The sequence below is a fragment of the Phallusia mammillata genome, chromosome 2 (assembly GCF_965637545.1).
Source record: "Phallusia mammillata chromosome 2, kaPhaMamm4.hap1.1, whole genome shotgun sequence".
Classification (NCBI taxonomy): Eukaryota; Metazoa; Chordata; class Ascidiacea; order Phlebobranchia; family Ascidiidae; genus Phallusia; species Phallusia mammillata.
In genome coordinates, this window is record NC_137253.1 from 13346002 (window position 1) to 13368704 (window position 22703).

The window sequence follows — 22703 nt, forward strand, 5'->3', positions numbered from 1 at the left end:
GCAAAAATGGATTGTACAACATTTACAAAACGTGTAATTTTCAAAAGTACTAAAATGACAAATGACTCTTTAAAATGCTGTTCAGAATAGCATACATTTCTACCATTTGAGTCATTTTTTTTGTCATCTAACAAAAAAACTTTTGACAAAGCAAATTATGAACAATTAATAACTTTGGCCGTTGCTTCACTAATTATTGTGGGTGCCCTTCCCTGAAGGGGACACATATTGATTTTACTCAAAATGTTTGTTTTTTTTTCTTTTTTTTTGTTTTTTTTTCTTTTTTTTTCTTTTTTTTTCTTTCATTTTACTTCTCCCCAAAGTTTGTCCGACTCGTTTTTCCATCAAATCCTTGATGGATTTGGATGAAATTTACACAGATGATAGATGTAGTTATGTAGATGTGCATCCCACTTTGTTTTTGTTCATTACCCCAGTATTTACCCCGCTAGCCCCCTAAAATGGGTATTTTTTCCCCGAAGTTTGTCCGACTCGTTTTTCCATCAAATGTTTGATGGATTTGGCTGAAATTTACATAGATGGTAGATGTAGTTATGTAGATGTGCATCCCACTTTGGTTTTGTTGATAACCCCAGTATTTACCCCGCTAGCCCCCTAAAATGGGTATTTCCCCCCGAAGTTTGTCCGACTCGTTTTTCTATTAAATGTTTGATGGATTCAGCTGAAATTTACACAGATGGTAGATGTAGTTATGTAGATGTGCATCCCACTTTGTTTTTGTTGATAACCCCAGTATTTACCCCGCTAGCCCCCTAAAATGTTTTTTTCTCCCGAAGTTTGTCTGACTCGTTTTGCCATCAAATGCTTGATGGATGTGGCTGAAACTTATACATATGGTAGATGTAGTTATATAGATGTGCATCCCACTTTGTTTTTGTTGATAACCCCAGTATTCACCCCGCTAGCCCCCTAAAATGGGTATTTTCCCCCGAAGTTTGTCCGACACGTTTTTCTATCAAATGTTTGATGGATTCGGCTGAAATTTACACAGATGGTAGATATAGTTATGTAGATGTGCATCCCACTTTGTTTGTCCGGATAACCCCAGTATTTACCCCACTAGCCCCCTAAAAGGGGTGAGTTTGTAAACAATGTCAGAATTGGTTAAAATTTGGATAGCTTGTAAAGTATGCCAATTATCGTTATTGCGCCATTGCAGTTCGGGGGTTGTTAACAGCCCTTTGACGTCAGAAACATTAATGGTTGTTGCTCAAGACACCTCTAGTGGTTGAAATTTTAAACGTTGGCAGATTGGACTGAAATTTTGCAGTACTATTGATTGAGTCATTGTGGTTTCCTACTTTTAAGTTTGTGTGTGTTGAACCTCAATTAGTTATCCTACTTACTCATTGTTATCTATTGAAATGCATTATCTACAACTTTGCATGTGTGGGGACCCATGAGTTTTTGCTTGCAGAAATAACCAAGGTTTTAAAAGACGATGGCTAATATGGGACCCAATATACATAAGTGTAGGAAATATATTAATGTTTCAAAATATGCTATAGTGTATGTGCAAGGGCAATATGTGCTAAGCCACCCTTCTAGTTAAATTGGTACTTTCCTGTCATTGCCTTCTCACGTTCAAATTTGTCCTCTAGTTTGTGACCAGGGCCGTTCGGGTGATTGACCTTATCACAAACATTGACTGGCAAGCATTTCAAGCTGTCAATGGGCTCCAAGTCTTCATTGATCGTTTGGAGCATGAAGTTGCCATCTGCAGAAAAGATGCCCCTCCAGCTTGTGATACTGTTCCTGGATCACCAAATCCACCTGCCACAGAAGGAGCTGGTATTTATGATTCATTCATATTTTTAAAGGCACATACTCTTTTGGCTTTAAACCCCACACCCATCAAAATATTTTGTTGAATGTTACATTAAGAAAATCAAAATTTGCAATTGAGTGAAGAAATATGATATATTAAACCTTGATTATTCTGTCCCGTATAGAGCAAAAAATTAGTTTGGATTAGACGAAGACCCAGATTCACCGATGTTGATTAGTTAAACACATTACAAATCATTTGTACCTCAAGTTTTGTCCAAATTAGGCAAAAGATCTAGATCAGTGGTTCTCAACCTTTTTTCTTTCGTGGCCCATTTTCATTAAACAAAAATTCTGTGGCCCAGTAAATTTATAAAGAAAAACACAACTGTAAAATAGGTTCAGAACAAAAAAAATGCAGATCATATTTTAAACAGATGTTAAGTTTAAAATAACTTACAGCAAAAAAATCATAAAACAGCACTTTCCCTTCTTTTAATCAAGCACTTTTAGTTATGACCAGAGTAATTGGACAATGGATATGCTGCTACTATCTGGCTTTATTGTAATCACAAAGTAGTTTATTACATCATAAACATAAGGTGTTGCAGAAACGCAAAGTAACTTTATACTGTAAATAGATTAATTCAAATAAATTTACATTATTTTTCAATTCCTCCCCAAGCCATTAATCTTGTAAAATTGAGTGTAGTGACACAAATGAAAGCTTTCCGTTGGATTGGACTGTGGCCCAATGAAAATGCTTCCATGGACCACTGGTTGAGAACCGCTGATCTAGATTAACTGAATACATTTTAAAGAAAATTCTAAGCGAATGCAAAACTTGACTGTTTGTCTACACACACATTTTCTAAGTTTGTTTGTTGCTATTTGTTTAGAAATGGAATCTGAAATGGAGGTTGATGGAATCAAGGATGAGACTTCAGTTGCCATGGAAACTGAAGAGGCAGATAAACAAAAAATAGAATACAAACCGGGTGTGGAAGTTATTGTCAATAATTGCTTTGCATTTTAACTAATCCTAAATCCTCAAAAAGTGGTGTTATGAAAACTAGTTTTTTTCCAAATAGTTTTTTATTACTTGGTGTGGCGGAATATTTTGGGGCTTTGAGAAGTAAAACGTTTGTTTTGTTTATGTAGCATATTTTCAAACAAAATTGTTTTGATACCAAAATCCTTGAACCTGGAACCTTGTCAATTACAAATAGATGATCTGTAAACTCAGGTGTTAGCAAACCTTTTATGCTAGCAATCAGTTTGAGCAAAGCATTATTTTGCTGTCTGGCCTTCAAAAACTGTTTGTTCAATGCAAATTTGCACGCAAATTTAATAACCATGTTGCCAAGACAATGTGAAACAATGGGGTTATTTCGCTGCAATTAGTGCTCCAATACAGACTTGATTGTAGTAAGTGACACCATTTACATAATGCAGTGGATATCAAAAAAGTTAGTTATGTGTTATGGTCCATAAAGTTCATGAATGATTTTTTTTATATTGCTGTCAATGGTTCCCCCACAAAAGTGTTGTCTAGAATGTGTTTTCAGATCAGATTATGAACCAAAATCTGTCTAATACAGTATGTATAAGTCTTTAAATATGAAAATGTTAAAGTAATAGCATTTTAAATGTGAATTACAGAAGTATATACTTTTGTGCAAAAAAGGTTTTGCATTTTTCTCAAAAAAGCAATTTTAGGATATAGCTTAGTTTTGTTTTGATGGACAGATTATATTTGTTTTCTGTATAGATATTATAATATTTACAAACTATGTTGTGTTACAGGCGCCCAATGTCTGCCTCAAAGAGCAGCCTTGTTTAAATCTGTCCTCAACTTCCTCAAGAAAGCAATCTCAGATCAAGCATTTGGTGAGCAGGTTCGTCATATGATGGATGGAACGCTGCCCAACTCACTGAAGCATATTATTGGCAATGTAGAATATTATGGACCTGCGTTATTCTTGCTCGGTTAGTTTATTCTATATTTGGTAATCAAGGTTTAGTTCACAGAAAATACAAACAGAGAACATAAAAAAAAGTGAAACATGAGCTTTTGAAAAATGTTGTCAATATCAAAGTAGCACTGTTTTGTGTTCTGGCCTTCGTTCATCCAGTGAATTTTGTTGTGGTTATCCAGAAAAAAAAAAAAATTTAGACTCAACTTGATAAGGCCTACTGGTTCGTTGTATGTCGCATTTATTGACAGTGCACAAACCTCGCTGACAAGAATAGCACAAAATGGGTGGTTAAAAGAACAAATGGTTTTGCAACACTTGCATTATATGTTCTTAAAGTAAACTTACTGTTATAAAGAGTTCATACCAATGAATGAATGAAACACACATGCCTAGAATGTATGAATATTTTTGGATTGTACTATAGCTCTTTTATATTAGCTGCCAACCCAGATATTTTAAGTGGGGTGACACCCCAGATGTTAGGTATAATTAATAGCTAGGCATGAGAATATTTGCTTTTGCTAAAAATGTTTTTTGTTTGTAGCAATGGAGGTGGTGACAGTTTATGTCTTCCAAGAACCTTCTCTTCTATCATCACTGCAAGATAATCGACTGACCCATGTCATGCTCCATGCCCTGCTTGTGAAAGATCCCCCAGCCACTAGGGAAGTCCTAGCATCACTGCCAAACATATTCAGGTAAAAAAAAAAACTGTTAGCAAATGATGCATTATGTCGATATATCTTTGAAAAACATTTTGTTTAAATTTTTTTTAAACTTTTTTAGTACATGGTATAGTGCAGTGTTTCGTAACAGTTTCTTAGTCACAGACCAATATACAATTTCACAGAAAATTATAAATTCCTAGAAAACATGTTGTCATCAATAAGGGCGAGATGTGGCTGAATACTTTATACATGTGTTTTAGTTGCATTTTTGGCATGCAACTCTTATTATTTGTTATGACGGGGAATAAGAGTAAAAGTGATTTACGTTTTCAAATACAGCCTACTCTGCACTGTTGAGGACAAAACGTTGGTCACTTTGGATCAAGCGTTAGATTCTAACGCATTAAAAAATATCATTTTTGTTCTTAGAGACCTTTTAGGACACTAGTTTCATATGTTAGCAGCGCATAAATATGCAAATTTAATGCTCAGGTCAGTTTGTACAACTGCTCGGCCAAGCACTGAGCATCAAAAACAGCGATGCTCGGTACCAAGTACTCTGGTTCTGCCTCGGTTCGGCCCATCCCTACCCATAATATTAGTATACATTTGCTTGTCATTATCATTTTAATTGCATACTCCTTTTTGAAAATCTTACAAAAACCTTTATCTTCTGTATCAGCTTTGGCATGGATGTTGTGTTCAATTAGAGCACTCTTAAACTGTAAAACTTCTTATTTCGCACAATTTCTAGTTTTGCAAGATTTAATCACATTTATGAACCCGTTGTTTGGTAAAACAATATTTATGGGTCCCCTTCCCTGAAGGGGACACATATTGTTTTTGTCTATATTTTTTTTCTTTTTTCCCGTCTAATGCGGATTTGTTCCCACGTTTTGGTCAAGAAAGAATGGTTCAAACTTTTTCAAATTTACACACATTATAGATATTGGTCTAAAGATGGTCCATGTGAAATTTGACCCCGTTTGATCCCTCGGTTTACCCACAGCCCCCCAAAACGTGAAATTTTTAAAATGGCTATACTTGCTAAAGCAGATGATTCTGGAGTTTCATACTTTTTTGATTGGTACATTGCAGCGTATTTTACCGTATTTTGTAACTTAAAGTTGTATATATCCATTTTCACCCCTTTACCCCCAAATATTTGTTTGTTTCTTCACGTGTTGATGAGGTCAAAAATACAAGAGTAAACCTGCTGAAATTTTAATCAGGTGTGGATAGGGGCTCCTTGTTGGCTGTTAAAAATTTCAGTGCAATCCACTCAGTAGTTTCTCTTACAGCCCCAAATATGTTTTTACATGCTGTACTTCGTCAAATTTGTGCTCGCTCAGTGCACAGCTGACGCAATGGGAGTGATTGACGATAGTGGGGCATGGAAAAAATGCCTCTGCTCACGCATGAACGCAGTCGTCACTTGACCATTTTATTTTTAGCTATTTTGACATTGCATTTAGGCCACAAGTTGTTATATGGCTCTGTTTAATGTACACAATAAATGCTACATAGAAATGTTATTTTTCAGTGCGCTGTGCCTGAACACTCGAGGACTGGATGCATTCGTCAATTGCAATCCCTTCGATCGCCTTTTTCATGTCATGCTTAGTCCAGAATATTTATTAGCCATGAGAAGGCGAAGAAGTTCTGACCCTCTAGGTAAGAAAGCTACTAGCATATACTTTTGCTTTATAATGTGCTAGTGTATGAAAGTGCAACCTTTATTACTGGCTGTGCCTACCTGATAAAAAACTGGCTTGCACCTTGATGTAACAGAACCTATTTTGTTGCACACCAAACATCCTAATACAGTATTTTAATGACAACCTACTGGTGAAATTTATGAGTATATGTAGCTGCTTTATTACATTAAAGCAAAAATGGTTTCCAAGCTGCACTAATGTATTTTGACCAAACTGTTTTTTTCTGTGGTTATGTTTTCAATCAATGTGTAATCAGCAAATAGAGTTTATCAGGCAAACTAAGAACTTTATTGTTTTAACATTGTATCATTGTTTTTATCAAAATTTTAGGGGATACTGCATCGAATCTTGGCAATGCTATGGATGAACTTATGCGACATCAGCCAACTCTTCGGTCCGCTACAATGCAAGCAATTCAACGACTGCTTGGTGAATTACATGCGATGGGATCTGATCCCACAACTGTATGCTCAAGGTTAGTAATAATAAAAATCCTGGTTATTGGTAACTCGTAGGTGTTCAAGGGGTTGTGTAACAGGAATGTGAGTGTTCTGTTTGATCAAGTACTAAGTGTCTAATCTCTTAAGTGCTTGTCTAAACAGACTGGGTTATATAATGTCACTCATATTTAATTAAATGTTAAAATCAATCTCTTGTTATATTTCCTAACATTGGCCTTTGGAAATTGTTTATCTGTTAAGCATTACATTTAATGCTCGACTGAGCGCTAAGCATCAAAAAGGCAGTGTTTGCTGTTGGGTAAAATTTTTACGTGCTAATGCAATGGTAAACATGCTGCCATTTGAACAATATGTGACAAAATCTCCACCTATTTCTTGCTGTGGAATAGACTTGTAAATTAGTGTATTAGATTGGCTGTTTTTTTTTGTCGACTAGATTTGATATTGCTTTGTCAAAAATTGTATAAGAACTGGGCAAGCAATACCTGAATGTGTTATGCTCGCAACAAGTCCGCTGTCGAGCTGCCTGTTTTTATTTCAAGTCTGTTGATCGTTTTTTTGTTTGATTTTTTTGACTTGGGCAGTTGGTGACTTCAATTTAGTTCAACCCATCGGGAACCGCTGGGTTGGAGCAATGCTGCTTAAGTTTTTTGCGCAGGGAAACACAAGCAACCGATATAGGATCAGAACCCATTGTGATCACAAGCATAGGCGTCGATTTTTTAACTATTGGCAACATTTTAGGGGAGACTTTTCCATGTTTTGAAAACATCCATCAGCCGTTAAAACCCATAATTTTAGGGCAGTTGCGTTAACTGCTCCGTTGTCCTGGCGACCGCACGATCTAAGTTATGACCCATATTTGGTTGCACATAACAAAATAAAGCTGGCAGATAGAGCAAACTTTCACACAGTCAGATAGTGAAATTGCGACAGGATTTAAGTGTACGTTGTTCAAGATGTTCATTTACATTGCGTGTGACGATTTTCAAATGACTCAACATTAAACAGAAAACGTCTTATTCGAGGGTTGCTTGCGTTTGGCTGCAAAAATGCCTATTACTTTGACTAGTACAGGGGTGCACAACCTGCGGGTGTGAACATGTTTATTAAAATATATGTACTGGCGGCCGTGACGTAAATAAAAACTCTTTTGTCAAATATTTTGATTTTCAAGCTGCTCTAAACACATTTTATGGAACTGAAAAAGTATTACCAGTTAGGGATCATACGTTGCAGACTTTTTTATGCCTGTTGTATGCAAACAAAGGGAAAAACCAGATACGCTAAGCGTCACAATATAGATTATGACGTCATAAACAGCTAAGACTGATCGTCAGACTTTTCAGCTCAATCTGCGCTTCAAGTTAGAAATTAATCTCAACTTTTTAGGCGCCATTAGATGGTTGACATATAACATATAATATTTCTTTACATCAGTAATTTTAAAACACAAGCAAGCAGGCAATTGCCCGGCTTTTGGTGAAATAAAGTTCTGCGATGCGGCCGTCATGGCGAAGATGTTGTACAGCCCTGGACTAGTCATTTCTGCAGTTAACATAAAGCAAATATAAGATACTTTAACCACCACCCTGTGCTGGGAATAAATCAATTAACTATCACATAACAATGCCGATTGTTACTGCAACCATTGTTACGTTGCACAACAAACCACGAGACACTTGCGTTTGTCATTGATTGTGACCTTCGATCGTACAAACAGCCGGTTTACGGCATAGGCGTGTATGTGGTTTTTCTGGCAATACTTTATTTCAAACAAAAAACAGGGGAGACAATACATATGTTGTCACCCCTGTTTTTTCAGGAGGGGAGACATGTCACCCCGGTCACCCCTAAATCGACGCCTATGATCACAAGGCACTTGCGCTAACCAGCGAAACAATTATTTTAGAATGCCTAGTTTTTCTACTTGGAATATGTAGTAATGATTAAGTAATTTTAGATCATCTTCAAGTAAATCAGATGGTGCGGGAGGTGGGTCAGGATCAGGGGGAGAGGCTGGTGAGAATGGATCACAAGCAGATGAAAGCACAGCACAAGATGATGCAGGTAAACTTAAACAGAATTAAAGTGATATTGCACATTTAAAGGCATTCATAGCATTCTTTGAAGTAGAAAATGTCATGTTTGTTCATTTTGTGAAGTTTGTAAACCATGGCTCTTATGTAATTTACAAGCATATTTCTGCATTCAAATTGTTGCAATACCAGACAAACACTAAGTATTTCAATCTCGTTTGGTTACTTGAGTACTACTATATTTTTAATGTAATTTTAGGTAGTGAAGATGAAGTGGAAGAAGTTGAGGAAACTGCATCGAAACCAGCCTCTTCATCCATGTCTGTGTAAGTTTACATTGATTTCTTTTGGCAGCCACTAGATGGAAACAAAGATACTTATATAAGTCCATGAGCAAATCTTGCTGTTTGTTGCTTGCCAAACATAAGCAAAACCCAAAATAGCTCTTCTGGCTATTGCATTTCATTGTCAACATTTATGTTATTTGAGTCCTCTAGCATAAATCAAAGGCTCAAATGCCAGAAAATGCAAGCTATGTCACGACAAAATATGATGTGATAAGCAACAAACATAACTTTGAATATTTAGACAGTTTTCTGTAGCACGCTGTTTTAAAACTTCTAGTGTTAACTGAAAGGGAAAGTTGGTATTATACTGGGAACATATTTAGTGTACAAAATCTGTCAGCAGAAGCATCCTTATATATATATATTAGGATGTCCAACCTTTTTGGCCATGGGCCACTTGCGATTTATAAATAGGTGTGTGGCCACTTGACAATTTTTTTGCATTTAAGTTTTCATTACAAATTGGTATTAAAATGTAATTCTTACACTGAATGCCTCATAAAGATGAACTCTTCCTTTTGACACAGATTGTTTTCATAGCAGGAGATTCAGCTTATGCACTAAAAATGACATGTCTTCCTCTTGTAAACATTTATTAGCATCAACTGATTTTCATTTACAAAAAAAGTAGAATAAACATTTTAAAAAATGCCACACGGGTTGCGAGCCACATGCTGTAGGGTGCTGGTTTGACCGCTTTGCTGTATATAGTCTTAATCAGTTGTATGGTAACGTAAACACTGAGGGTGTTTGTACGCTTCCGCTTAGGCAAATACTATTCATGAAGCGGAAAAGCGTAGATGCCCTTAAGTGAACTGTTTGCTTATTTCTTTAAAGAAAATACAATCTTTGAGTATCCTTAAAGTATGGAAAATTGTTTTGTATGCAAATTAGCTATTTTTACTAGTTAAGCATCAGGTTTCAGTGAAAATTTGCATATGCTGTTGTTTGTGTTGAACAAGCTCAACTTTTTAGACTGTCAGCAAGTGGGAACAAGAAACATGTGCCACTGCTGGATTACATGCAAAATGTGGTAAGTGTATTATATGAAATTTAGCTAATTGTCTCTTTTATACTTCATCTATTTCTGGGTTACTGTGGTGTACTGCTGTATGCCATTCAATAGGCAGCGATTTATGGCAAAAAAACAAATAAAAAAAGTTGAGCTGTTTTAAGTGTACTTTTCATTTAATCTAATCTATTTTGCAAAACAGTGTAATTTTGTCATTTTTAAAGAAAGTCGGGCCTTTTTGCATTGGTCTCATATTTGCGTACTTTGTTTGTATTTGAAAGTGACAAAAAAAATTTAAACAAGGTTTGTCCAACCCGTTGTGTCAAACAGACACCCAGACACAACACGATTTGTTTGTGGTAACCAAGGTATTATGTCATTTGTTGTGTCTGGCACAACAGGATGCAAACGACAGGTATTAATTGTTTGTGTTTGGGCTCATTTCAACCGAAAGTACAGTTTTGTATAGTTCATGATGAGCTGTATGATCAGCATACAATATAGAAAAGTAAGGGGTTTTATAAGTGTGGATTTAGCTTTTTAACAATTTACATAGCAGTATTTACGCAGCACTTGAGGGAATATTTGTATTACGGTTCAAATGAGTTTATTTAAAACCTGAACAGTAGTTTAATTTCAAAGCTTGCCTAGATTGTGTTTGTATGCATACCAATGTTCATTATACAATATCAAATAACAGGTTTTCAGTCAGTTTGAATGTTTGGTTTTGTTTGGTGAATTTCATTTGTCAATGTATGTAATTATGAGATAAATATTTTTAGTGCAATCACTTTTTCGCCTTCCAGCAATCATTTTGTAGGTTCTTATAGTATTCCAACAAACCAATATAATTTTATCGGGAAGTGTGTTGACATGTAGAAGATTTCTGTGTTTTTTACATTGTGCCATTCAAGTGCATTCATAAACGAAAAATAAGTTAATTCGCTACATTTTTGTGTAGAGCAAATTTATCCAAGCAATTGTGAGCAATAACACAACGGACGATCACTGTCGAGAATTCCAGCTCCACGGAGGCATTTCATCCCTACTCAAGCTGCTCCTACTCCCCTCGCTTCCGCTTGATTTCCCGGCGTCTGCAGCCTGCCAAGCTGTTACCAACCTCACCCACACCGTCTTTGTAAGTCCTTGCTCTGGTTGCACCACATGGCACAAGGCTATAAGTTTCAGTGATTGCCACTGTGCTCTTAATCATGAAGCCCCTTGAATGCCAACATGAACCTATAACAGTGGGCAGGAGTTTCCTGATCAAGTGCTGTGGTTTTTCATTTGTTTGCAAAAAAGGCATTATGAATAGGTTAAAAAATTTGCACACAAGGACTGACATTGAGGGCTAGTTTGGCAAGACATGCAAATTAGTATTTCGTTTATTCGTAATCAGTTTAGTATTTTGTTGGAATAATTTATGTATTTCAGTTATTGCTGAGGGAACCTCTTGCCGTGCACGAAAGCTTAGAACATGTACAAAATATTCTTGAACAGCTTGATCCACTGTTTTTGGTCACAAACCATGGAGAAGCAGGGTAAGATTTTGTTTTTGTTTTTAAGATGTGTTAGCCAAATAAGTGTCCTGGCGATCACAGAATTGGTTTCATCAAGTCCACTACAACTAACATTTTAACAGTGTAATAGATACTAAATTTTGAAAAGAATTACACTAATTTTAAAATAAACAAATTATACTGTAGCATCTTATCATAGTCACTGAAAGGCACATTTATAAAAATTTACTTATCTGTGTATATGAATGCATGGTCAATAATGTCCTCAGTGTTTTTATTGGAAAACTTTTACGCTAATATTTTACACACCCCTGGTGCCAGCTTTTTCGGAAAACGCTTTTCCTCTTGCAGTGGCGAACCAACTGCCAGTGCTCTGCTGCATGAACTTACGCAACAGGGAGGAGAGGCAACTGATCAGGAAGCGAGCAATCCCTTGATTCGGGGTTTGGTTCACATCCATGCATTTGTAACCCTCTTCCTCAACCTTCCTCGTGCCAACCAGGTTAGAGTATTAGCTTCATTTGAAAGTTTTAGCTTGATAACTTAATTCTTCTCTGTGTAACATACACTAAACTAAGGCTTTCAGTACACTTAAATCAGTCTGTGTTTTTCGTCATGCAACTTAATACATAAAAATCCAGTTCAATATTATAATGGCATCCTCTGTTCTTATTTAAATACAAGACAAACAAAGACTGATTTAAGTGTACTGAAAGCTCTAGTTTAGAATATAATATTCTTAACTGGAATCGCCTGTAATGAGCGCGCACTGGTTCAAGGGGATTTCTGTATAAGCACAGTTTTCTTAGAATAACAAATTAACAGTTTGAAGTGGAATCTTAGTTGTAGAGTTTGCCATGAAGATTACAACAACTGAATTTTAAACTTGTTTGCAGAGCGAAATCCGAACGATTATCGTCAGTGAATGGGGAAGCCCGCTTGGTTTAAAGGTAAAACCCTTGTAATGCCACCAATATGTTGTCTTCCAGCCTATGCCTAAACAAAAATATTTGTGTTTTGCAGGTGCTCCAGGGTCTTAACAAGTTATACCGAAGCTTGATATGGGAAAGTACAGTATTGCTTGCACTTTGCACTCCTGGAGCAATACCGGATGGGTCAGGTTTTGGTAGGTTTTTAACACACTGATTTGGTTACAAATTGAAAAAAAGTCCATTGTTCATGTGACATATTTGAAATTTTTGATGTTGGAATATGTGTGATATGTGATTTGTTAAGTTTGTTTTGCATTTTTTTGGAAAACTGGCATGATTATATACAAGTTTTACTCTGTGTATAGGAGAACAAGACTTATCCACTTTGGTTACTACTGATGCCATGTTATCTAAACCAGAAGAACCAACAGAAACTGGACAGGCCATGGAAACTGATTCAGAGGCAGCTAAAAATCAAGCAAAATCGAAAGATTTAGGCAAGGTAGACGAATTATTGATGTTTGCTGACAAGTTTGTAAAAATTGTACCTGATTTTGAGTTCCTGGTTTAAATTGGGGGCTAATAATATGAATATTGTGACATGTGGCAACTAACTTTAAAAAGTGGAGTCAATGTGTTATAACTAGTGATTTGGAAAAGTAGCTTAAGTACAATGTATTTAATGTATAATACATGGGTATGATTGTGCCCAATTACTTTGCAGAATGCCATGCATTTTAATCAGAGTTGTAAGCGGGTCCGAAATTAGAGCCCAAACCTGGTCCTCACCCGAAAGTACAAACCTGAAGCCCGGCCCGAACCTCATTTGTTTTGAGAAGCCCATTTAGTACCGAAAGTTTGATTGACAGGCCAATACATTCCTACTTACAACTCTGCTTTCAATACTTTGAATGTGAAAGCTGTTGTTAAATACTCCACATGGTGGCGACAAAGCACTGTGAATATTTTTATGTTTCTGTATGTACAGAAGATACACAGTCAAGAATACCTGATTCAGTGTTCGAATAAACCTCATTACATTTGACAGTTTTGCGTGTACATGCTTAAAAACAACATGACAACACAGCCTAGTGACAATTGTGGAATCAAAAATCCTTTTCTCCAGAAGCTACATAGTCAGAATTTTAAGTTTTCAATGAAATACGTTTCCATTCAGCGTGCAGTTAAAATCTTGTCAACAAAATCTTACCAAGAAATTTACTGCTTGCTTGTGTAAGAAATTTTGCAATGTAACTTTTAAGGTGAGTCCTGCCCTGGCTGCCAGGATAAAGCACATCAAGCCTATTTTGACTGTTGCATCAAAACTTGGAAGATCGCTTGCCGAATTATTTGGATTACTTGTCAAACTTGCAGTAGGAAAACCAATTCGCCAGAGATATAGTCGGTGAGTAAACCCATTTTTTATTTTGAGGTTTTCAGCAAATCAGCAAAACATGTAAATTATCAACAAGTAATGAATTTTGTTGCTAAGGATATGCAGTAAGAGATTTGGCAATATAATTCATGTACAAATTGTGCCCACAAACTGGGGGATGTTGTAATTCTTTTTAATTATGTCCATAGAAATGTGGGCCTTAAACATGTCATCACCATACCTTATTTAACATGTTGTAGCTTCAAAGATGCATATAGATTGTACAGGTTCTTAGAATTATACAGATTTTTTGAAGATCAAAATTGAATTCTATTTTGATAACCCTCAAACAACAAATAATGTGGTTATACTATCTCGTTTGAAAAATCACCATATTTTGACAGTCTTCAGGTTAATTGAAGTATTATTTTTTTGAAAGATGTGTATTGCTTGGGTCAGCAACCTTTAGAACTCCACATGCCAATTTACTTGACATTTCAAAACAAATGGCATGTGCCGGTCTTTAGAAGTGCAATAGCCGTTTGTGTGAGTTGATTTGAACAGTGATCAAAATCAGCCAGATTTGTACGATTGGACTAGGTTTTTAGGACTAGCATATCAGAACAAATAAAGTTTAGTTCAAACTATATTAAAAACTACTTGAAAAAACACTTTTTGTTTTCTTGTATTAATGCTTGAATTGTACACACCACATGTGAACATTGTACAAACAAACCATTTTATATGATTCTCAACTTGAACAAAAAATATTAATTTTCAGCTTGTAATATACAAAATCGAATGTCCGTTGTCCATATGTTTTGTGTTAAGTTTGTACCTTTTTGTTTCTGCAGTCACATACCGATTATCCACACAAATGTGGCTCCGACACGGCCAGCTCGAGCTTTGGCACGTTCACTCAGCACGTTACTTACAGACGGTTTGTCGTGGCGGGCTCCACCGGACGTGCCTTCATCAAAGCTTCGGTAAGCAATCTTGCTTTATTTCTACACCGACTCTGACACGTCTTAAGCCTACTTGGTGACATTTTACCAACCGCCATTCGCCTTGGTAGTAAATGTCAATGTTGAGGTGTTGCGACTGCGAATTTGCTAGTTGTTGTGTCTGTCACCTAGTTTTTGTGTTGTGTTGACCTTTGTGTGTCTGTCAGGCAAGCTAAGTATGCTGCTATTGAAGCATGAACATGTACCAAAATAGGTATTTACATGGTCTGTGAAGCATTGCTCAAAAGCCGACCACAATCTTTTTTAAAGCTAAAATTAGAGATTGTGGTTTTGTGTTCTTTTTGTGATAACAATGGTATATTTTATGTCATATTAAAGTTTTTTTGGGTTGTTTTGTGCCGACACAAAGCATGGGTGCCGTTTTTTGACAAAAACGTGCCATTCGATTAATTTCGAGGTCTGCGGCGCTGCCTGAACCATTGGCATATTTACATGCTGGCATTGTATTTGCGCGCCATTGCCACAGTCTAGCCACCTGACCCAGCAAAGTCACGTTTCATGTTTGTGGGTAAATTTTGATCCCAAGTGTGTCGCATTGCACTTTGTAATCATTCATAACGAATACACAATCACAGCTGAATTTTATATTCAAAGATGTCAATTGATTTTTGATGTAGTAAAACACCTCAACAAAAGTATTAGATTGCTTGCTAAAACTGTCTATTAGTAAAAAAATATTTTGTTAGTTTACATCCTAAAATTTGAAATACTGTGTATTTTTATCACTGTATGAGCCTTTGAAAGGTTTCCTCATTTTTAACCCTGCACTTGCTGAACTCTCCTGATCTCTCCTGATCTCAGTTACTCTTTTACTCTTTCCTCCCACTACTCCTTTTTTTCTTTCTTTCTTTTGTGTTCACTCTCCCAGATTTCTATTTGAAGGATGAACTTTGCGTTTGGCGCGATTTGTCTGGCGTATTTATTTAAACTTTCCAAGCAAATTGCTGTTGCCTGTGAAAGTATTTCAAATGCACTTTGCTGATGGTTTTTCTAATTGCCATTCGTTAAGCCAAAATGTATGTAGTAACTCACAGCATAGCAGTTTGTTTCAAATTTAGCTCTGGTGTTGAAAACCATATACTGATTCTATGGAAATTAAATCCTAACAGAAAATAAATTAAGCGTCAAAAAACGGTTTAACAGAAGCGTATTCCGGCATAACTCTAGTATGAGTTCATAGTTTTACTACAAAGCCCTTGAAATGTAATGTATGCCAGTATGTGTTTGTTTAAGCAATAGGATAGGATTCTCTGTGTTTCTGGTGGCTTTTTAGTTTCATATGACATTGCAAGAATAAACTGAAGTGTTGAAATGTAATAATAGCACTCAATGTCGCAGCCCTCTTAAATTTTGGTTGACCAACCTCGAAAAAGTGTAAATTACACAGTCGTTGATATTTTAAAGTAGTACAGATAGAAAGGTATTGAGTGTGATTTCTGATGTAGTGTTCCATTAGGTCTGGTTCGCTTCTATTTCATAAGATTTATTATGTATTTGCAATTTATTTGCCAATCAACCTCTATCACAAATAGCAACTGCCACAGGTTGGTTACTGGCTGTGAATATGCTCAGCAGCCCTTAGCTTAAATCTCCCACTTCTCCTGTCTGCTCCTTTACATTTTGCCTCTTTCAAACCTCATGCATTTTTTCTCTTTTGTCAATGCCGGCCGGTGTCTGGCCCTGTTTAAGTCACGTCTGCTCTGTCTCGCCACCCCCCACCTAATTCTTCTTTCCCAGTCAGAGCCCACAGCTTAGTGGCAGTGCTTGTTTTTTTGTCGATTTACTGTCACAGCGTGGGGTTAGCCTTAGAACAGCTGGGTATTCAAGCTTAAATAGTTTTGCATGTGGCCTAGGTCCCTGGACTAAATTTTTTGAATGTATCTGTCACCTTATGGTTTACTTGGATTTAGAATTAGCCAGTCACTTATGTCAAGATAGCTAAAGAATGGCTCGTAATTGGACAAGTTTTAAGATAGAGTGCTTTGGTGTATGTCCAGGTTTCAGCCTGTAGAATAGCATATTAGGAACTTATTGTTCTTCGCAGACCTTGATAAGTTAACGTGTTGGTGTGCCACTTGCATATTGTTTTGCACAAAATCATGTTTTTGGACATGTACACAAATCAGTTACACCATACTGATTCTATTAAAAAAGTGTCGTGGGTACTCTGGACCTATGCTTTTTATGGTGGAGTTTCTTAACTGGCAGAAACATTTTCTTGTGCAACTAATTTGTCCACAAAAGTACAAGCTTGGCTTAGCTGGATGTTAATCTCGTTATCACGGACTGATCATAATTCACAATGGCAATGTTTTTCAAACTGAAGGTAAAAGTTGTTTTACAAAGTTATGTTATTTTTTTTACATGAAAAAAATGAATTTTACCAGATCGAAGGCATAGCATATTTTTTTTTTACATTTCACAGCTGTAAGTCTAAAATTATGTACAGTACTTCACCAATGAAAGTGTTGTTTAATCATTAACAAAAATTAATAATTGACTGATTGCAATCCTGGCTATGGTTATGCTATTATAGATTTCCTGGAATGTGTGCGAAATTTATAACAATCCAACGTTGCACACTTATTGTTGTGAAATCATCACTCTGAATTACTTCGTATACATGGGTTGATTTTCCAATAGCCATGGCCCGAGGCCTTGTCGAAGTAAAAAAACGTGGCGCGTTTATCCCACAAAGCACCAAGACAGAGATTTGTTATGTCTGCAGCGAGGGGACCAGAGAGCCCGGGGGCTTTGTTTCTTTTTATTGCCATGCCGCGGTATTGTTTGCTCTTGCCTCCAGACTGTGAAGCATTGTTAGCATGTGACCTGTGACCCTAGGGTCAGGCAGTCTTTGTGAGGCGGCGAAAATACAAATTGTTACAGGTTCATTGACTGCAACCTTATATGTACAGAACATTTTTTTTATATATGGCTTTGTTGTACCACTTACAGAATTTTTTAGCCATGCACTCATTGGAATCAAGATTGTGTTTTGGTTTTCAATATTTTTTCCGTGTTGAAAAACAAACAGTTTTCTAAACATTATTTTTTGGCCCAATTTTGGACATTCGTGTGAAATGTAGAATTTACAATAACTGTGACTTTTCTTTTTTTGCCCATATTTTTCCAAAATTGTTTCATAGAACTCTTACACTCTTTTTTTCCAGGGTCACCTTTTTGATTTGCACAGTTGGATTTACCATTCCTATGCTATTCGATGAACGCAAGATGCCCTACCATCTTATGTTGCAGTATTTTGTTGGCACCGGCGCACACAATGCTTTGTTTGAGTAAGTATTATTACATGCAAAACTCATTCTGCTTTGCATAAGTGCCCACTTGTCTATAGGTAATAAAGGATTTCCCAACACCTGTTATTTTTTCTTGAAAAATTTGATTACCATAGCATTATGCTGTGTCAGTGTTTAATACCAGTAGCCCACAAAGGGTAAATTGTTACAGTACAAACATAAAAAAAACGTATTTCTGTTATTTTAACATGAAATGTTTTTTCATGGTTCAAATCACCATTTGTTAAAGCTTTTTTTCCAAGCTCATTCACCTTTTAATCACACTGCATAGCCTCTTGTTATTTTGAGTCTGGCAATAAAAACATTTATACTATGGTTTTCATTACCACTTGTATCTGCTATTGATACCATGGTGATACACTTTTTTTCATTTTCTCAAGTACAACTGTATTTAATGCATTTAAATGTATCTGGGTTTTGTAATTTCTGCTATTACACAAACAAAGCAGCTATATAGCCATGCACAAAAATCATGACGTGTGAAAGAGATACACAAGCCACCAGAATTTGTCAGTGACCTACGAAAACCCTAGCGCCATGTTTGAACACAAAATCGTACAACGCAATCTGCAAGCGCACAATACTGTCGCAATATTGTTTCCTGCCCAGACAGAGTTTCCCTCGCATCGAAATTCAAGGATTGCAATCAGGAAACGCTGGTGATTTGTATGTAAGCACTTGGGTATTGCGGTTTGTGAGATGGCCACTGAAATGACCTTTTTGAGTGTGTGTTACTGGCTGACAGACAAGAATGCACCTTTCTATTTGCAACATAAAAATGAGCTATTCAAATGCCCTTTGATGTACCATCTTAATACATGACTAGGATTAGGAATTGGGTTAGACCAGTGGTTCTCAACCTTTCATTTACCGCGGCCCCCTAAAAGTAACTTTTGGGCCTCGTGGCTTTCTTCAAAATGTAAATGCCAATCTCGTGTTGGAATTTGGTACTAATTTCGACTTCAAGCAGGCCGAATAGAGTAAACAAGAATCGTGAAAAACCTCAAAATAGTCAAATAGTATGTGAAATAGTTAATTAAATTGGGGAATAAAGTTAAAAAGGATATGGCTTTTAGTGGGTGTTTCTGGTGAATCTACACCCGTGCCCCCTGGAACACAGCTCGTGGCCCCTGGTTGAGAACCACTGGGTTAGAGATACTATACCAAACCAAAATATTAATTCATCGATTGCATACTAAAGTTTGTTTGAAAATTATTAGTTAATAATATTATGATTGCCAATTGCATTATTTAAAGAGCCCTTGCTCCATAATTTTTTGTGGTACTTCTGTATTTTTTAGTCCAAACTTAGTATGGATTATTTAGTTGATGATTTGTAAATCTGGTACTGATATACATTCAAAAAAGGAGTTATTTAAAATGTCTGGTTTGTTTTATAGTTGTTTCAAATGGGCTTTGTCATCACAACTGGATGAGGGCAAGGACACCAGCGATTCTCCAGCAAACGAATTACCTGGTAGGTACATGTGTCACTGTCAATCAATTCCAATGCCTTGTCAAAATTTTGTTGCAAATCCATCATAAATATGAATGTTTTACAGCAAACCTGGTGGCATATTAAGCCTGTGTTACCTGTAGTTATAATTTAAGGTCTGTCAGTTCTGACTACTTCTTTACATAAGGGAATGCCTGTGTAATCTTAACTACACACATGCTATTAATTTAGGTTTTGTAAATTTCGAATGTTCTGATTCAGATTGAAACTAGGTTACCATGGTATTTTGGATTTGTACAAAATAAGTCAATCAGTAGGTACAATTATAAAACTATAAAATGGCAAAGTTTATTCAAATGGAATTTTTTTTCTGGTTTTAATTTTATTGTGGACAATGAAATTTATACTTGATGTTTCCAATAGTGGACATGAGTGTTTCCAATAGTGGACATGAGAATATAGGTTTAAAATGTCTTTCATTATCAAGATAATTTGTGTAGCCTAAATCTTATGGTGGTGTATTACGCTGAAATTGGTGTCCACAAGCAACAGACAGTTCTCTGTGTCTGCTAACATGTGAATTGAAATTTATTAACTTTTAAATTGAAATCATACCAATTACACTGCGGATGTATGACCTGCCTGTCATTTGCAAATTTTTGATTGACATGACTTCCAACGTTAGTTTTCTCTACATTCCTGTCAGCTCTATCCTTAAACCAACATTTAAATCGAAGTTTTAAAGTTTGTAAATGAATTTGCCACAACACAAATCGTCAAAATCATCACTTTATTTTAAGCCTGTCTATATCATAGAAACCAAGCAGCACCCAGTAAACAACAGAATTTTATGTTTGTACTATACTTTAAAAAAACTTTAAGGCCCGGCTCCTTGTGTTAAAATAAGTTAATTTGAGAAAATTTAAAACCATATGTTTTGTCTTTTTATAGGCAGCGTTGACGATTTTCTCGATGCATGGCTGATGCTGATTGAACGTCTTGTTAACCCTCGGAATATTCTTAACTCGCCTCACGTGATTCACGAGCGCCAATCACCTGTCGCCCCTCCAGACGAAGCCCCGCCCATCGTCGCGCCTTTCAGTGCGGTGAAATTTCTTATCAAGACCCAAAAGGTGATTGTAAAAAAGTACAGATTTACTTTAAAATTCTTTTTTTGTTATGATTTTTATGCAGTTAAATTTGTTATGAAAAAAATAAAAATAAATTGTTTTTCATCATGGTGACGGCTTGTGATAAATGTTGAATTAGTTTTTTTTGTAAACAGCGGATTAGTGTTCAAATCGGTTCTCACTTTCTGTAAAAAAACTTAACTATGTTGTAGTATGAAGTTCTTTATTTCTTAAAAATACCTTCGTTTGCTGTTTGTAGCATACTCCAACTTTCGTGGGGCAGGGTTTTGCTAATCATAAAAATATCGAAGTAAACAAAACAACGTAGTTGGCCGCTTGTTTAACACCATAAATGCCGGCCTTTTCAAATCATTTATTATTCAACAATTTCATACATACATAGAAAGGTCAAATAGGCCATGTTTCAAACAAACTGCCGAAGTATACACCCCTCTTCCAAATTCAAAAAGTTTAAGACTAAGTTTACATCATCATGCAAATAACGTCGAGATATTCGGCACATTCAAACTTTAAGGTTTATATGTGTTGCAGTGTAAAAAACCTACAAAAACAGTCACAGCACTGGCCTACTCATTACAGCCTAGTACGTACATACATTTCTCCTGTAAACTGAAGAGTTTGGCAAAACGACTAGAACCAACACTCGAAGCTTCTCTTCACCTTCGACGGGACTTAAAATTAACTTAAAATTCCAGAAAAGTGCACCACTGTGCCGTTATATGCTCAAACATGATATCTCGATTGCAAACAAATGTTTTCAATTAAATAATTTAAATATTTAACACGTATTTAAATAGTCCAGAAAAACTGGATATAAGTTTTTAGAATTAATGTGTACTGACTGGAGTCATACTATTTTAAGCCAATGTGACTTTTGAAGCAGTGATTTCCGACCTTTTTAATGGTTAAGGACCCCATAATCAAGTTAAGGACCTCAACGTACGGTTAACGTCTTAAAAGATCAAACTATTTTGCATCAGGGACCCCTGGAACTAATTTTCCAACCCCTTGAGGTCCAGAAACCTCAAGTAAATAGAATCACCGTTTTAAAGAATTTTACTTTTTTCAGGCGGCCTTGGAAGCTCTTCAGCATCTGTGGTCGAGCGGTCGTCTCTCCCGCCTCTCCAGTCGCATCTGTGACTCGGTGATACTCATCCTCTGTCACCTGATCAGAGGGGAGCAGATCGCCCGCGATAAACTGAAGGAGGAGCGAGAGGAAGAAGAAAAGAAAGCAAAAACTGCAACTTCCACATCTGCGCCAGCCTCTTCCGCTCCACAAGGTAACTTGGCCAACTTATTTTATTGATTGCCTAAATGTGTATGATTGTATTTTCGAAACTGTTTTGTGTGGGGAAAAAGATAAATTTTATTTCGATTTAATACGCGTACAACCAGTTTATATTGCTAAAATTATGTTAATACGTTTTCTTGAGTTAATGATTTGTTTCATTATTAGTTTATTAATTATTTGAGCCATTATTTTTTTTTTTATCTGAATGGTTAGATTAATGGTAAAATATTTAATGAATCTAGATGAACGTAATTTAAAAACTTTGTAGTTAAACTGGAGAAGAATCTTTTCAGCATGGACAGGAATGTGGACACAGAACACTTTCCATACCAATTCTTTAAAAGTTTCTGCCTTAATTACGTAATCATTTTATTGAACTAATGCGTTGCGTAATGGACTATCCATTATTAACATGTAATGTTAGGAGCTCGCTATCGTGACCCCTCGTTAAATGCAAGTGTTAACGTTTCCTTTTATCACATTGCACAGATTCAGATCTGGGTGATTTTTACCTTGATGGTCTTCCCAATTTGCCGGGGTAAGTTGTATGGCGAAATATTCGTTGATTTTTTTTGCCGAATATTCATCTATGTTTGTTTGGTATTGTTTGCTTAAACTCAAACAGTG

General features: G+C 36.2%; 1 protein-coding gene across 4 annotated transcripts in view; it reads left to right on the forward strand.

Moving 5' to 3' along the window:
* Nucleotides 1-22703, forward strand: part of LOC145213794 (E3 ubiquitin-protein ligase HUWE1-like) — a 94597-nt gene that overhangs the window by 6669 nt on the left and 65225 nt on the right. For all 4 annotated transcript variants that reach the window (XM_080082192.1, XM_080082193.1, XM_080082196.1 and 1 more), the window contains exons 11-32: nt 1623-1812; nt 2688-2786; nt 3595-3777; nt 4312-4465; nt 5979-6109; nt 6484-6628; nt 8578-8684; nt 8913-8979; nt 9976-10033; nt 10974-11150; nt 11447-11553; nt 11884-12034; nt 12429-12482; nt 12556-12658; nt 12830-12966; nt 13727-13869; nt 14694-14825; nt 18035-18157; nt 19579-19655; nt 20586-20767; nt 21855-22065; nt 22566-22614. In XM_080082192.1, coding sequence (XP_079938318.1) covers nt 1623-1812; nt 2688-2786; nt 3595-3777; nt 4312-4465; nt 5979-6109; nt 6484-6628; nt 8578-8684; nt 8913-8979; nt 9976-10033; nt 10974-11150; nt 11447-11553; nt 11884-12034; nt 12429-12482; nt 12556-12658; nt 12830-12966; nt 13727-13869; nt 14694-14825; nt 18035-18157; nt 19579-19655; nt 20586-20767; nt 21855-22065; nt 22566-22614 — 2780 coding nt within the window. The remainder of the gene's footprint in view (nt 1-1622; nt 1813-2687; nt 2787-3594; nt 3778-4311; nt 4466-5978; nt 6110-6483; nt 6629-8577; nt 8685-8912; nt 8980-9975; nt 10034-10973; nt 11151-11446; nt 11554-11883; nt 12035-12428; nt 12483-12555; nt 12659-12829; nt 12967-13726; nt 13870-14693; nt 14826-18034; nt 18158-19578; nt 19656-20585; nt 20768-21854; nt 22066-22565; nt 22615-22703) is intronic.